Source organism: Manacus vitellinus, unplaced genomic scaffold (genome assembly GCF_001715985.3).
Source record: "Manacus vitellinus isolate BGI_N305 unplaced genomic scaffold, ASM171598v3 ctg7180002429507_pilon, whole genome shotgun sequence".
NCBI lineage: Eukaryota > Metazoa > Chordata > Aves > Passeriformes > Pipridae > Manacus > Manacus vitellinus.
The window spans coordinates 4,640-19,908 of NW_021938068.1; the positions used below are offsets into that span (position 1 = coordinate 4,640).

General features: G+C 55.4%; 1 protein-coding gene across 1 annotated transcript; it reads left to right on the forward strand.

Annotated features, from left to right (window-relative positions):
- Positions 1-439: 439 nt before the first annotated feature.
- LOC108639161 (zinc finger protein 135-like) lies at positions 440-13,168 on the forward strand (the record flags this gene model as incomplete). Its single annotated transcript, XM_029965646.1, has 2 exons — positions 440-1,500; positions 12,820-13,168. Coding segments are annotated over 2 exons (1,410 nt in total), but the record flags the coding sequence as incomplete, so codon positions are not given.
- Between the last annotated feature and the right edge of the window lie 2,101 nt (positions 13,169-15,269).

Genomic DNA, 15,269 nt, shown 5'->3' on the forward strand with positions numbered 1-15,269 from the left:
ACAGGACGCCCAGTGAGTTCTAGGAGGAACCCCCAAGCCAACGTGCTCAGCCCTTGTTTTCCCCCCATCAGGATTTGTCCTTCCCAAAGCTTGGGCGGATGGAGGAGGAGGCTGCGAGGAAGAGGAAGATGCCTTGGGCCCCCCAGGCAGGTGAGGAGGAAGTCAGTGTCCCTTTGGGCGGGTGTTGTGCTGGCTCTGTCAGCCCAGCATGGCCCCGGCTGCAGGACAACCCCGCTGGCGCCGCCGTCCTGCCGGGGCCGGAGTTGGGGGGATGTCCTTGGCCTTCCCTGTGGGCCGGAGGCAAATCCCCTGCCTGTCCTTCTTGCTTCCTGCCCCAGGCCCCGAGCTGAGGAGGGAGAGCGCGGAGGACAAATCCCCCCGTGAGACCCTGGTGGGAGAGGCCGTTTTGAAGGGCTCCCCGGCGCAGGAAGGCAGCGGGGAGGAAAAGGGCCGGAGATCCCCCCACAGGAGGGGCTCCAAAGCCAGCCCAGGGTGCTCTGAGGAGGAAAGAGCCAGCCTGTGCCGGGAAGGCAGCCTGAGCTTGAGGGGGAGCTCTGACCTGGTGGTCCCTGAGCAGCCTCCCAGCAGAGAGAAGCCCTTCCAGTGCTTGGAATGTGGGAAGAGCTTCAGGAAAAGCTCCAACCTGATTAGACACCAGCACATCCACACCGGGGAGCGGCCCTACAGGTGTGGGGAATGTGGGAAGAGCTTCAGTGATAACTCGGGTTTGATCCAACACCAGCGCATCCACACTGGGGAACGGCCCTACCCGTGTGGGGAATGTGGGAAGAGCTTCCGCTGTAGCTCCCACCTCCTCACCCACCAGCAGATCCACACGGGGGAACGACCCTACACGTGTAGGGAATGTGGGAAGAGCTTCAGCTTCTGCTCCAACCTCCGCACCCACAAGCGCATCCACACTGGGGAACGGCCTTATTCTTGTAAGGAATGTGGGAAGAGCTTCAGCCGAAACTCCCACCTCCTTTCCCACCAGCACATCCACTCTGGGGAGCTGCCCTACACATGTGCGGAATGTGGAAAGAGCTTCAGGAAGAGCTTCCACCTCCTCACCCACCAGCACACGCACACTGGGGAACGGCCCTACAAGTGTGGGGAATGTGGGAAGAGCTTCAGGCAGAGCTCCAACCTGATCCAACACCAGCGCATCCACAGTGGGGAACGGCCCTACAAGTGTGGGGAATGTGGGAAGAGCTTCAGGCAGCAATCCGGCCTGCTCACCCACCAGCGCATCCACACTGGAGAACGGCCCTACAAGTGCTTGCAATGTGGGAAGAGGTTTCCGACCAGCTCCAATCTCCTCCTGCACGAGCGGACGCACACGGATGAGAGGCCCTTCCGCTGCACCGACTGCGGGAAGGGCTTCAAGCAGAACTCCACCCTCGTCACCCACCGGCGCATCCACACCGGGGAGAGGCCCTACAAGTGTGGGGAGTGTGGGAAGAGCTTCACCCACAGCTCTGCCTTGACCAGACACCAACGGACCCACCAGTAAGAGAAGCCCTACCAGTGCCCCGACTGCGGGAAGAGCTTTGGCTGCCGCTTCCACCCCGAATGAACCCCCTGATGCTGAGGCAACCCCTGGAGTGCAGTGACTGTCAGTCCATCCCTTTTACCACAAAGGACCAGTCCCCTTTCCCAGGGGCAGCTTCTTCTCACAGAACCCTTCTTGGGAGGTGTGTGGAGATTTCTACCTTGGCTGGGGACCCCCCAAGGTCACTGCTGGAGGTTGAGAGCAGAGATCTCTCTCCATGAATGTTGATCTGGGGGAGTTCCATCCAACCGTAATTAGGAATTACAGTTTTTGTGCCAGCTTGGGTAGAATTGCTTCAACAATTGCTTTAGTGTAGAGCACTGTCCTATCTTATGCCGTTCTCCTGGTAGTTTTAGTGTTTCTGTTGTGCCGTAAATAATTCTGATGAAGATCTTTTGTCTGATCATTTGGAACCCTAAATAAATTAATTTCTCTCAGTAGATCTGATTTGCCATCATTTAACCTGGAGGACAAAAATGATTCAGTTACACCTCTGTAATTCCTCTAAACTGAAAGTGTTGGCATAATCCAAGGCTGAGATTGGATCCAGCACCCCACAGGAAGTTGGGAGCTCAGGGGGGCCACCCCCCTTTCCCAACGCCTCTGTGCCCAAAGACCCCCATGAGACCATCCGACCCACCAGACCACCCCCCCTTTTCCACCCTTCTCCCTGTTCCTTCCATATTCCCATTGTCCCCTCAATCCCCCATTTCCCCCCTGAACAGTTTTGGGGTCCCAACCCCCACTGTTTGCCCCCTCTCCTGTGGGCACTGAAGGATAAAATGAGGCTGCACACACAGAGTTCCATTGCAGGACTTGTCCACCCATCTTTCCAGTGTCCCCCTTTCATTGGGGTTCCTTTGGAAACAGCGCCTGGGCTTTGTCTTTTAGTCCACTGGAATTCCCAGCATGGCCCCAAAGCAGTGCCCTGATCCCACACATTCCCCTCCCCTCATGTGCTGGCTGTGTTCAGCCACCAGAGAAAAACACAGGCTGCCATGCAGAGCGTTCCAAGTGGTTTCCACTTTGGCAAACAGCACTCTCTGGATGGGAAACACCAGTCAAGGCCAAAACACTCCTTTTGGATCCGAATTAACTGAATGCAGCTGTTGCTGCCTTATGTTGTTCCCACATAAATTCTCAGGGTTCCTTTGCTTCCAGGAGGCCCCACATGCCCCAATGGCCCCTGGATTCCAAGAGCTTCCACAGTCTCCAAAGGTTCCTTTACTTCCATGAGGCCCTGCAGTCCCCAAATGCCCTTTGGATTCTCGGAGATTTCCCATTGTCCCAGGGTCCCTTGTGCTTCAGAAGGAGCTGCAGTGGGACAGTGGCCCCTTGGTTCCGTGAGCTCTGCAGTGTTCCAGGAATCCTTGGGTTCCAGGAGAGCCTGCAGTTCCACAAGGAGCACTTGAATGCAGGAGGTTCTGCAGGGTCCCAATGGCCCCTGGATTCTGGGAGGTTCGGAAATATCTCCGGGCTCCCTTGGTTCCAGGAGGACACACATGTCAGCAGGAACCCTTGGTTCCAGGAGGTTCGACAGTGTCCCAGAATTCCTTTGATTTCATGAGGCCCTGGATTGTCCCAATGGCCTCCTGATTCCATCAGCCCCCTCAATGTCACAATGGTCCCTTGGTTCCATGAGTTTCTGCAGCGTCCCAGGGTTCCTTTTGTTCCATGGGGAGCTGCAGTGTCACAATGGGCCCTGAATTCCAGGAGTTTTGCCAGGGCGACAGTGTTACCTTGATTCCATGAGATTCAACAGTGTCCCAGGGTTCCTTTGGCTCCCGAAGGCCCTGCAGTGTCCCAATGGTCCTTAGTTCCATGTCCTTGCTGGAACATGCGTGGCTGTAATGCTGCCCCACCTGCAGAGCTGCAGGCTGTAATGCTGCCCCACCTGCAGAGCTGCCTCCAGCTCTGGGCTCCAGCACAGGAAGGACATGGACCTGTTGGAGTGAGTCCAGAGGGGAGCAGCAAGAGGATCAGAGGGATGGAGCAGCTCTGCTGTGAAGAAAGGCTGAGAGAATTGGGATTGTTGAGGCTGGAGAAGAGAAGGCTTTGGGGTGACTTAATTGTGGCCTTGTAGTGCCTGAAAGGAGCCAACCAGAAAGATGGAGAGAGACTTTGGACAAGGGCCTGGAGTGACAGGACAAGGGGCAGTGGCTTCACACGGGTAGAGGGAAGGGTTGGAGGAGATAGTAGGAAGGAAATCTTTCCTCTGGGGGTGCTGAGATGCTCTTTAAGGCCCCTCCCAAGCCAAAGCATTCCATGATTGTGGGACTGGTGGGTGAGGTGGTGGTCGGAGCCGTCTGGGGCACAGGGACCCAAATGAGGGAGTTTTCCATTGTGGGGGAAGGAAGGAGGGGGCAGCAGAACTGACCCCTTGGACACCTGGCAGGCAGGCTTTGGCTGGAAGCTGCTGATGGGGAGCTGAGTGAAGCCCCCACAATGCAGGAGGAAATGGTCATCGACCTGCTCTGCCAGTGAGACCCCCCCAAGTGCCTGGACCCACATGGGATGCAGCCAGGAGTCCTGAGGGAGCTGGAGAAAGAGCTGGCCAAGCCACTCTCACTCATTCCCCAGCAGTGCTGCACAACTGCACAAGTCCCAGCTGACTGGCAACAAGCAAATGGGATGCCCATCCCCAGGAAGGGCTAAAAGGAGCATCAGAGGGACTGGAGAGCTGCTCAGCAGGAAGGGACTTGGGGGTGCTGCTTGACAGCAGCTGGATATGAGGCAGAGTGTGCCCAGCGGGGCAAGAAGACCAAGGGCATCGTGGCCTTTGTGGAGAAGAGTGTGGCCAGCAGGAGCAGAGAACTGATTGCCCCTCTGTGCTGGGCACTGGGGAGGCCCCAGCTGGAGTGCTGTGTCCAGTTCTGGGCCCTCAGTGCCAAAAGGCCCTTGAGGGGCTGGAGCGTGTCCAGAGAAGGGAACGGAGCTGGGGAAGGCTCTGGAAAACATGTCTGCTGAGGGACGGCTGAGGGAACTGGGCTGGTTGAGTCTGGAGAAGGGGAAGCTCAGGGGGGATCTCATTGCTCTCTGCAATGATCTGAAAGGAGGTTTTAGTGGGTGTGGGGATCGGTCTCTTCTGCAAAGCCTTTAGTGACAGGAAGACAGGAAACGGCCTTAAATTGCATCAGGCAAGGTTCATATTAGATATTCAAAAACCCTTTTTCCCCTGAGAGAGTGTTCAGGCATTGGAACAAGTAGCCCAGGGAGGTGGTGGAGTCTCTGGAAGTGTTCAGGTGTGTGGTGGGTTGACTTTGGCTGGACACCAGGTGCCCTCCCAGCTGCTCTATCACTCCCCTTCTCAGTAGGACAGGGGAGGGAGTAAGGTGGGAAAAAAACAACCTGTGGATTGAGATAAGACAGTTTATTTAAAGCAAAAGACAGCAGGGTTTGTTCTCTGCTTCCCATGAGCAGCCATGGTCGGCCACTCCCCAGGAGCAGGGCTTGGGTCCGCGGGACGGTTCCTCAGCAGGCAGCCATCAGACAATGAATGCCCCCCTCCTGCTCCGGGCCTCAGCTTTTAGAGCTGAGCTGACCTCCCATGGGCTGCAATGTCCCTTGGGTCAGTTGGGCTCAGCTGGCCTACTTGGGTCCCCTGCCAGGCTCTTGCCCTCAGCTAAGGAAGGAATGTCCCAGTGTTGGTGCTGTGCTCAGCAGGGGCCAAAACACTGGGGTGTTCTCAACACCCTTCCAGCTGCCAATGCCAAGCCCAGCCCTGGGAGCGCTGTTGTGGGGAACTGAACTGCAGCTCAGCCAGACTCAACCCAAATATCTATGGCAATAACATCCTTAGGTGTTGTATGATAGATCTATAAGATATTACAAATAATAAGAATAATAAGGCAAGTGACACACACACAGTCCCCCAAACTCCTGCCTGGGTTTGTTCCCTGGGGGTCTCTGCAGCAGCAAGCACAGCCCCACACTGACTGCTCTGGGCTGTGCAGGCATTTGTGGTTCTGCCTGTCTCACACACACCCCCAACCTTGGGATGGATCTGGATGTCACTGGATGTGATGTCACAGGGGAGCTGTGATGCCATATAATGGATGTGATGTCATATGATGGATGTGACGTCATAGGGAGATGTGATGTCACAGGAAGATGTTATGTTGCAGGGGAGCTGTGATGTCGCAGGAGAGCTGTGATATCACAGGGAGGATGAAATTTCACAGGGATGATATAATATCACAGGATAGATGTGATGTCATATGATGGATGTGATGTCATAGAGAAGCATTGATGTCACAGGAAGGATGTGATGCCACAGGAATGATGTGATGTCACATGGGAAGTGTGATGTCACAGAAAAGGTATGATATATGATTGATGTTACGCCATACGGGAGATATGATGTCACAGGGGAGGTGTGATGTCACAGGCAAGCATGGGATGTCACAGGGATGATATGAGATCACAGGAGAGATGTGACATCACAGGGAAGATGTGATGTCACGGGGCAGCTGTGATGTCATGGGGAGGTGACGATGGCCAAGAATGCACTCAGATAGCAGGGAAAGGCACACGGCTACTTTATTGCTCTCAAATGCTCCATTTATACTCTTTGTATACTATCATACTATCATACAACATAATTGATTAAAAGTCTCAAACTTAAAACACTGTACATACTTTCATTGGTAACACAGAAGACACTGTACATACTTTCATTGGTGACACTACACACATTTGGATTGGTGACCTTTGGTCTCAGTTGCATTACGTTTGTTCTGTCCAGCATTGCAATAAATATTTCCTTAGAGTTGTTTACATTCCTCTGCAACTTCAGAGCTGCAACTGCTCAAATTCAAGGCCTACCATCCAGTCATTTCCCACAGGGAGGTGTGATGTCATAGGGGAGATGTGATGCCACAGGGATGATGTGATGTCACAGGAGGACATGATGACACAGGGATGATATGATATCACGGGAGAGGTGTGATGTCATATGATGGATGTGACACCATAGGGCAGATGTGATGTCACAGTGGAGGTGTGATGTCACAGGGAGCTGTGATGTAGCTCTGCAGAGCCCTGACAGTGCCAATGCAATCCCAAGCTGCACTGCCCGGGTCAACCCTCAGCACAGCCAAGGCCACAACCCTTCCTGAAAGGTGTCCCTTCTGGGCAGGGCCAGGGGGACAAACCCCTCCATCTGTCCCTGCACATGTTGTGTCCAATTCTCATCCCCCACTCAGGGACAAAGTCAGGCTACATTGGGTGTTTAGCTTGGCATTTGCTTCACTCTTTTGTGCTTCCAACACACACACCCCAGTCTGGGCAGAGTCTGACCCCCCAGAGAACACAAGACCTGACTAGTTGTGGCTCCTGCTGCAGTGGCTGGAACTTGGGCCACGATCTGTGCCAGGAGCAGAGAGGTCCCTCCCCACGGAAACTTCTTGGCAATGGAGTTCTTAAGAAAACTGGACAGGCTGTGGGGATCATTTGCAGGGCACAGCCAGGGACGTGTCTTGACCAGCCTCCTGTTTAACATGATCACCTTTTTCATCCTCTTTGCTCTCTCTTTTCTCATGCTTGTTCCTCCAGTGACAATTGTGATCCTCCCCTTGCTTTGGTTCTTTCCTAGACATCCCATGACAAGTCTTGCCCAGTCCCCAAATCCCCTTTCTGGTTGCCCATCATGAGTCTCAGAGCTCGAGGCCGAATCCCCCATCCTCAGCTGAAGGGTCACCCTGAGAGGTTCTGCCATTGACCCACTTGGTTATAGTTTTATATAGATACCTTGGAACTTCCTTGGAATTAATTTGTTACCTTTTGGGCTTAGAATGGCTTCTTCAAAAATATGGTAATTCATGTCCTCAACATGGAAATACTTTGGAGAAGGAGTTTGGGATATTAGACTCAAAGAATCACAGAATGGTTTGACTTGGAAGGGAGATAAAAGCTCATGTGGTCCAAACTCCTGCACATAGACAGTGACATCTTCACTAATTGAGGCTGCTCAAAGTTCCTGACCTTGGACAAATCCAAGGGATGGGATGGGACATCCTCTTCTCTGGGAACCTGTTGCAGTTCTTGTCAGACCCATTGGCAAATATTTCCTCCTATTATCCAATAGAAAGCTCCCCTATTCCAGTTTAAATGCATTGCCCCATATTCTGTCAATACAGGCCTTGGTAAAACATATGACTGTGACTATCTTAGACTATGAGCACAATGTTTTCATCTGCAAACACCTTGGAGAGTGCTCAGGGATGTCCCTACAAAAAGTTTGTCCCCATCTTTCTTAGAAGCCTCTGTGGTGGTGCATCCTCCCCCCACTGTCCTCAGGCCTGGTCGATGATCTCAGGAGATCCTGACAAGCCCTGACCAAACCAGTTGAGCAATGAAGAGCCCCTGGACTGGACCAGGGGTGTGGGGAAGTGTCCCTGGACTGGACCAGGTGCTCCTGGACCATAAAGGTGGGAACAATCTGGAGTGGAACAGCTCTGGAACACAGGATAATCAGTCATCCCATGAAAGCCTTGGAATATTCCTTGCCTGAATTGTAGCCCAAATGGACCAGATTGGATACAATTCCCAAATAGTTTGGAAACTCCAGTCATTCCTGACACCAGGATGGAAATTCAGCAGATCACTAAAGCCAGTCCCCTTGGGAGCCCACAACCAGCAGGGCTGAGGGAGGCCCTGGCAGCTCCCCAGCACCTCCCTCTCAGTGGGACACCTCTGGCAGCCTCTCCCAGCTCGGGAACCCTCCAGTTTGCAACACTCCAAAGACCCTCCCTGATGCCCAGGACAATTCTGATCCCCCTCAACAAACACTCCTCCAGCTGTGACCCTTGTCTGTTGGCAAACACAAAGCGATTTGGGGGAGTGTTTCCCTGACAACAAGGAGAATTTGGGAGAGGGACCTTTGCACACCCAGCTCTTGATGTGTCCACACATCTCTGCCTGGGTGTGGGTGTGAATTGACTGTGGTGTGAATTGTTATTTTGAAACTAGAATTCAGTAACTGTTAAAATTGCAGCAAATGCTATTGAACCACTTGATAATCCTTCGGTTGGTCAATGATTAAGTGCTAATAATGTCTTTTGCCCCTTGTCTTTGGATCCAAATCCTTTGTGCCCTGACCCCCTTGCATCCCGAGGCTCTGTGTAAATCATTCCCTTTCATAAAAATATATATATTTTTCGTGACTTCCACTTTAAAATCTTCCTCCTTAGCTAAACTACAAAACAACTCTAATTTGTTGTTGACGTCTTGAAGACAATTAAAGAAAGAAAAATAATTTGTTTTTCGGTGTTTTAATGGGTCCCACAGTGTGTTTGGAGTTGCATCAGCTGTCAGTCCAAGATGGGCCATGTCAGAACTGGTGAGGTTGGGGGGTGAGGAGCAAGGTTGATCATACAGGGTCAGTGTGGATCTCCTGAGGAGACACTCAGCATCAAGATCACTTGAACAACTCTATCACCTCTTCTCTGAACTAAAAAATAGCCATCCTTGAATTAAAAAAAAAAAAGTACAAACTTTGAAGACTTGTTTTGAAATTGCCTTGAAGACAATTAAAGGAAGACAAAGAGATCCTGAGGGATTTCTGCATTTTAATGAGCCCCACGGTGTGTTTGCAGCCCAGCCCATGATCCTGAGGTGCTGAGAGAAGATTGAAGCAGCTGCTCAAGAAGTCAGAAGCCAAACTGCAAGTGCCTTGAAGCATTGCTGGGCCCCACTGAGGGCAGGCACTGCCAAAGCCTCCCCAGGGACTCCTTGGAGCAGCTCCTTGGAGGCCAGGAGTGCAGGCAGACAAAGGCTCTGGGCAGGCCCCTGCAATGCTGAGCAAAGCCTGCCTTGGTTTTGTGGAGCACAAAGGCCAAGGCCTGAGCCCCAGGCCCTGGCCCAGCAGATCCTGTCCCTCCCGGCTGGCTCAGGGCTGTTTGGGGGCACTGGGATGGGAGGGGGAGGAACAACAAAGGCCCAAAACTGGGCAACCCCTGCCAGGCTGCTGAGGGAGGGGCGAGGCAGAAACCAAGTGCAGAACCTGCCAGGCAAGTTGCTTGTGGTGGCCTGAGTGGCAGAGGCAGCTGCCAGAGGCAAGGGGACAAAGGCCTGGGTGCCTTTGGGCCTTGCAGCCCTGCCAGAGCCCTTGGCCATCTCTCCTGCAGGCTGTCCTGCCCTGGCCCTGCTGCTGCTCTGGCCTTGCAGGCTGCACACACCCCTCCTGCTTTCCCACCCCCTCCCAGCAGCATTTCTAGACCCTCCCTGATGTCTCTGCACCAGCTCTGGCTGTTGCCATGTGCACTTGGCCTTCTGAACTTGGATCCTGAGCCCCTGTGCCACAGGACATCCCTGCCAGAGCCCAGGCCCTTCTCCTGGGGGTCACTGCAGAGCTGAGCAGATCCAGGTCACCTCCCATTCCTCTGCCAACCCCCTGGGCCTGCTCTGGGCCCTCCAGGTCCTTGCCCTGCTCCCAAGGGCTGTGGGGGTGCTGAATGGTCAGGGCTTGGGGTTTAGAGCTCAGGGTGGGGATTAGGCAGAACTTTGGGAGGTTTGTTGTTCTGCTGGCAGTGTCTGGTTCATGATTAGGGGAAGAGATTTTTAGGCTGGGTTAGGATTAAAGCTTGGCTTTTCATACTGGTAATACAGGTTTGGGATTGGGGTGGGCATTGGAGGACAAATAAGAGTCTGGAGTTCTGGGTTTGGGCTTTTTCTGGCTTGGAATTAGAGCAGTGGTGTCCTAGTTAGAACAACTGGGACCGATTCATCACTGGATAGGTATAGCCCAAACCTGTGTATTCTATGGCCCTCCATGCCATTTCCCAGAAACTCTTGTCAAGGGGGGGGGAGGGCCTGCCTGTGGGGGGATGTTCCTGTCCTCATACCCTTTTATGGAATTTCCCCACTCTGAGCATCCTCATACCCTTTTATGGAATTCGCACTCTGAGGGAAGGATTGACCATTCCTTTTATGGAATTCCCTGCTCTGAGGGAAGGATTGACCATTCCTGCCTGAACTGGAGAATATATAAACCTGGAGTTTCAGAACTTTTCTACCACTCGTGGGATCCAGAGGAGAGGAAGACTGCAGCTCATCGCTCTCAACCAGACTGAGACCAGCACCCTCAACTGGACTGCAATCACCACTTTTGACCAGACTGCAACAGCTCTCCCACCAGCAGGTTTTTTCCCTTCTCCCTTTACTTTGGACTCAAGGGGGGGGTGGGGGGACAGGAACACAGTGGGCTGTACTGGGGGCACTGGGCTGTACTGGGAGGGCACTGGGTGGGGGGCTCAGGTGTCCCAGGACAAGGTGGCCCAGCTCCAGGAGAGATTTGGGGAGCAGTGAGGAGGTACTGGTCTGTACTGGTCTGTACTGGTTTGTGCTGGTTTGTACCCTCAATCCCCAAAGCCCCTCCCCAGCTCCCCCAGGACCCTCCCGGACCCCAAAGCCCCCCAGGCCGCCCCAGGCCCCTGACTTGGTCCTGCTGCCCCTTGAGCATCTGCAGCTCCTGCAGAACCAGGGACCTGTGTGAGGAAGAGTGTGTCAGCAGGAGCAGGGAAGGGATTGTTGGGCTGGACTGAGCGCTGGTGAGGCCACCCCTGGAGTGCTGTGTCCAGCTCTGGGCCCCTGAGTTGAGGAAGGCCCTGGAGGGGCTGGAGCAGGAGCAGAGAAGAGCAGCGAGGCTGGGGAAGGGAGTGGAGCACAAGTGGTGTGAGGAGAGGCTGAGGGAGCTGGGGGTGTTGAGGCTGGAGAAGAGGAGGCTCAGGGGAGACCTCCTGACTGTCTGCAAGTCCCTGCCAGGAGGTTGGAGCCAGGTGGGGGTGGGGCTGTTCTGCCAGGAAGCAGCAGTAGGACAAGAGGGCTGGGTCTGGAGCTGTGCCAGGGGAAGTTTAGGTTGGATATTGGGAAGCAATTTTGTACAGAGAGAAGTGAAAAGAGCGGGTGGGTCACCCCCAAAGGGAGCTGGGGGGAGCCGGGGTTTGGGGGCTGATGGGAAAGGGGTGGGAGGGGGGGGCTGAGGGGAGTGGGGAGAGCGGGGTTGCCTTGGGGGTGCCTCGGTGTCCCCATGCCTTGATCCCTGGAGAGCGAGGGAGGCTGGACAGAGGGAGGAGCTTCGAGAACCCTGAGAGCCTGATGAGGGGGGGCACGGAGAAGGGGAAGCCTGGACAGTGGGGACCCCTGGGATCCCCTAGGACAACAAAATGGAGAACCTGGAGAGGGGGAATTTCTGGGAATGCAGCATCCCGAAGGCGAGAATCAGAGGAGAAGGGAGCCTTGAGACTCCCAACACTCCCAGCATCTCTAGGTAGAACCCCCAGCATCCCAGACAGGGGAGACTCTCTGAACCCTAGGGGGGAAACCAGAGAAGGGGAAATCTTAGGAGAATGTTTTTGGGCTAATCTTCATATTTTGGAGTATTTTTTAGGTGAATCTCAACTTTTTTCAGTTTGGGGGGGCCGGAGTCTTCTCACTATTGCTTTTGCCTGATCTCGATGATTTGGGGTTTTCTGGGCTGAATCGTGGTGTTTTGGAGGTTTTTATGGACACAGGATGTCCGGTGACTTCTAGAGATGGACTTGGGCAGGAGGAACCCCCAAGCCAACACGCTCAGCCCTTGTTTTCCCCCCATCAGGATTTGTCCTTCCCAAAGCTTGGGCGGATGGAGGAGGAGGCTGCGAGGAAGAGGAAGATGCCTTGGGCCCCCCAGGCAGGTGAGGAGGAAGTCAGTGTCCCTTTGGGCGGGTGTTGTGCTGGCTCTGTCAGCCCAGCATGGCCCCGGCTGCAGGACAACCCCGCTGGCGCCGCCGTCCTGCCGGGGCCGGAGTTGGGGGGATGTCCTTGGCCTTCCCTGTGGGCCGGAGGCAAATCCCCTGCCTGTCCTTCTTGCTTCCTGCCCCAGGCCCCGAGCTGAGGACGGAGAGCGCGGAGGACAAATCCCCCCGTGAGACCCTGGTGGGAGAGGCCGTTTTGAAGGGCTCCCCGGCGCAGGAAGGCAGCGGGGAGGAAAAGGGCCGGAGATCCCCCCGCAGGAGGGGCTCCAAAGCCAGCCCAGGGTGCTCTGAGGAGGAAAGAGCCAGCCTGTGCTGGGAAGGCGGCCGGAGTTTGAGTGGGAGCTCTGAGCTGGTGGTCCCTGATCAGCCTCCCAGCAGGGAGAAACCCTTCCAGTGCTTGGAATGTGGGAAGAGCTTTAGGTGGATCACCAGCCTACTTACCCACCAGCACATCCCCACTGGGGAACGTCCTTACACGTGTGGGGAATGTGGGAAGAACTTCAGTGACAGCTCCAACCTTCTAAAACACCAGCACATCCACACTGGGGAACGTCCTTACACGTGTGGGGAATGTGGAAAGAGCTTCAGACAGAGCTCCCATCTGATCCGACACCAGCGCATCCACACTGGGGAACGGCCATACACATGTGGGGAATGTGGGAAGAGGTTTCAGACCAGCTGGAATCTCCTTGTGCACCAGCGGACGCACACGGATGAGAGGCCCTTCCGCTGCACTGACTGCGGGAAGGGTTTCAGTCAGAACTCCACCCTCATCACCCACCGGCGCATCCACACAGGGGAGAGGCCCTACAAGTGTGGGGAGTGTGGGAAGAGCTTCACCCACAGCTCTAACTTTACCAGACACCAACGGACCCACCAGTAAGAGAAGCCCCACCAGTGCCCCGACTGCAGGAAGAGCTTCAGCCGCTGCTTCCACCCCGAATGAACCCCCTGATGGTGAAGCAACCCCTGGAGTCCAGTGACTGTCACTCCATCCCTTTCCACCACAAAGGGCCAGTCCCCTTTCACAGGAGCACGTTCTTCCAACAGAACCCTTCTTGGGGCTGTGGAGATTCCTGCCTTGGCCGGGGAGACCTTCAGGTCTCTCCTGGAGGTTGAGAGCAGAGATCTCCCAATGAGCGTTGGTCTGGGGGAGTTCCATCCATCTCTAATTAAGAATTATTGCTTTTGTGCCAGCTTGAGTAGATTTGCTTCAACTATTCCTGTAGTGTAGAGCACTGTCCTATCTTATCCTGTACTCCTGGTAGTTTCAGTATGTATACTGTGCAGTAAATAATTCTAAAGAAGATCTTTTGTCTTATCATTTGTAACCCTAAATAATTCATTTCTATCAATAAATCTGATTTTCCATCATTAAAACTTGGGAAACAAAAGTGGTTCAGTCACACCTCTGTAATTCCTCTAAACTGAAACTGTTGTCATGACCCAAGGCTGAGATTGGATCCAGCAGCCCCCAGCACCCCACAGAAAGTTTGGAGCTCAGGGGGGCCAGTCCCCTTTGCCAATCCCCCCGTGCCCAAAGACCCTCATGGGATCATTGGACTACCACCCCTTTTCCACCCTTCTCCCTGTTCCTCCCACTCTTCCGTGGTCCCCTCAATCCACAACCCACCTAGGATCACTTTTTGGGTCCCAACCTCTACTTTTTTCCTCCTTTCCCACCCCTTCCGCATCATCCCTACACTCCCCAGCCCCCTCATGCTCAGTTTGGGGGTCCCACCCTCCCCTTTCCCAACTCTTCTGTCCTCTCCCACCCATTTCCCATCATCCCCCAAACCTCAGTGCCCCTCCCTCCTCCAGTTTTGGGGGGTCCCACTCCCCTCCCACTCAGTTTGGGGTCCCACCACCCCTTTATCCCCTCTGACCCCCCTTTTCCCACTGACCTCCCCCTTCCCACCCCCCGCTCACCCGAGAGCTCCTCGCCCACAGCCGGGGGGACTCTCAGCACCACCAGTGCCCAGAGAAGTCCCCCAAGGAAAGGGGTTGGAGGGGGTCCTGACTGGGCTTTGAGTATGTTTGGGGGTTCTTGAGGTGCTTTGGGGAAGTGCAGGGGGGTTCCCAGCACCTTTTGGGATGAACTGGGTGCCCATTGAGGGGCAGGTGCCCTCCTAAACCCCTCCAGAGCGGGATGACACGGAGAAACACAGGGGGGTCTCCATTCCCGATCCATCCCAGGGCCAGTTCTGCCTCCCCAGACTCAGCTCCAACCCTTGGGATTCCCCCACGCCATTTCCCCACTGCCCCCCAATAACCGGGACTGGGAAGAACTGGGAAGCTTTACTGGCATCACTGGGAGCAGCTGGGTGGTGTCAGAATAAAAGCAGGGATGGTGGGACACACGACCCCCCAAAATCCTCACAGGGACAGGAGGGGTCCAGGCTGGGCCCGAGGCCCCGGGGAGGGGCTGCGGCCGCCGCCGGCTCAGGAGCTCTGTGGGGAGAGAAAAGGGGGTGACAGCGGGGTGGGGGGTCCCCGGGGGGGCACAGACGCTCTGGGGGGACACACGACCCCCTGGGACCCCCCTCACCTTCTGGCGCAGGTAGAAGCCGAGCCCCAGCGCCAGGGAGACGAAGGCCAAGAGGAAGCCCCCGGCCCCTCCTTGGCAGCAATTGCTCAGGCTGATGGAGCCCGGCAGGGCCGGGGCCGCCGGCGGTGTCCGATCCCGGCAGGAAGCGGGGAGGGCCCCGGGGAGCGGCGGCGGCGGGCGGGGCCCTGGGGGAGCCGCCCCGAGGGGTCCCCGCCGCCCGGGGCACTGAAGGAGCCGCCCCGGGACGGGCCCTGGCGGGGGTCGCCAGAGAGGGGGGCGAGCTGGGAACAGAATCAGCTCCGGAGAATAAACCGAGGGAAACCAAAGGGCCGCGCCGGGGGAGTCTCCGCCGCCCCGGAGCTGAAAGAGCTGCCCCGCGGGACGAGCGAGGAGGGGCGGCGGGGAAACAGTCGCCCGGGGTGTGGCGAGGGAGGCG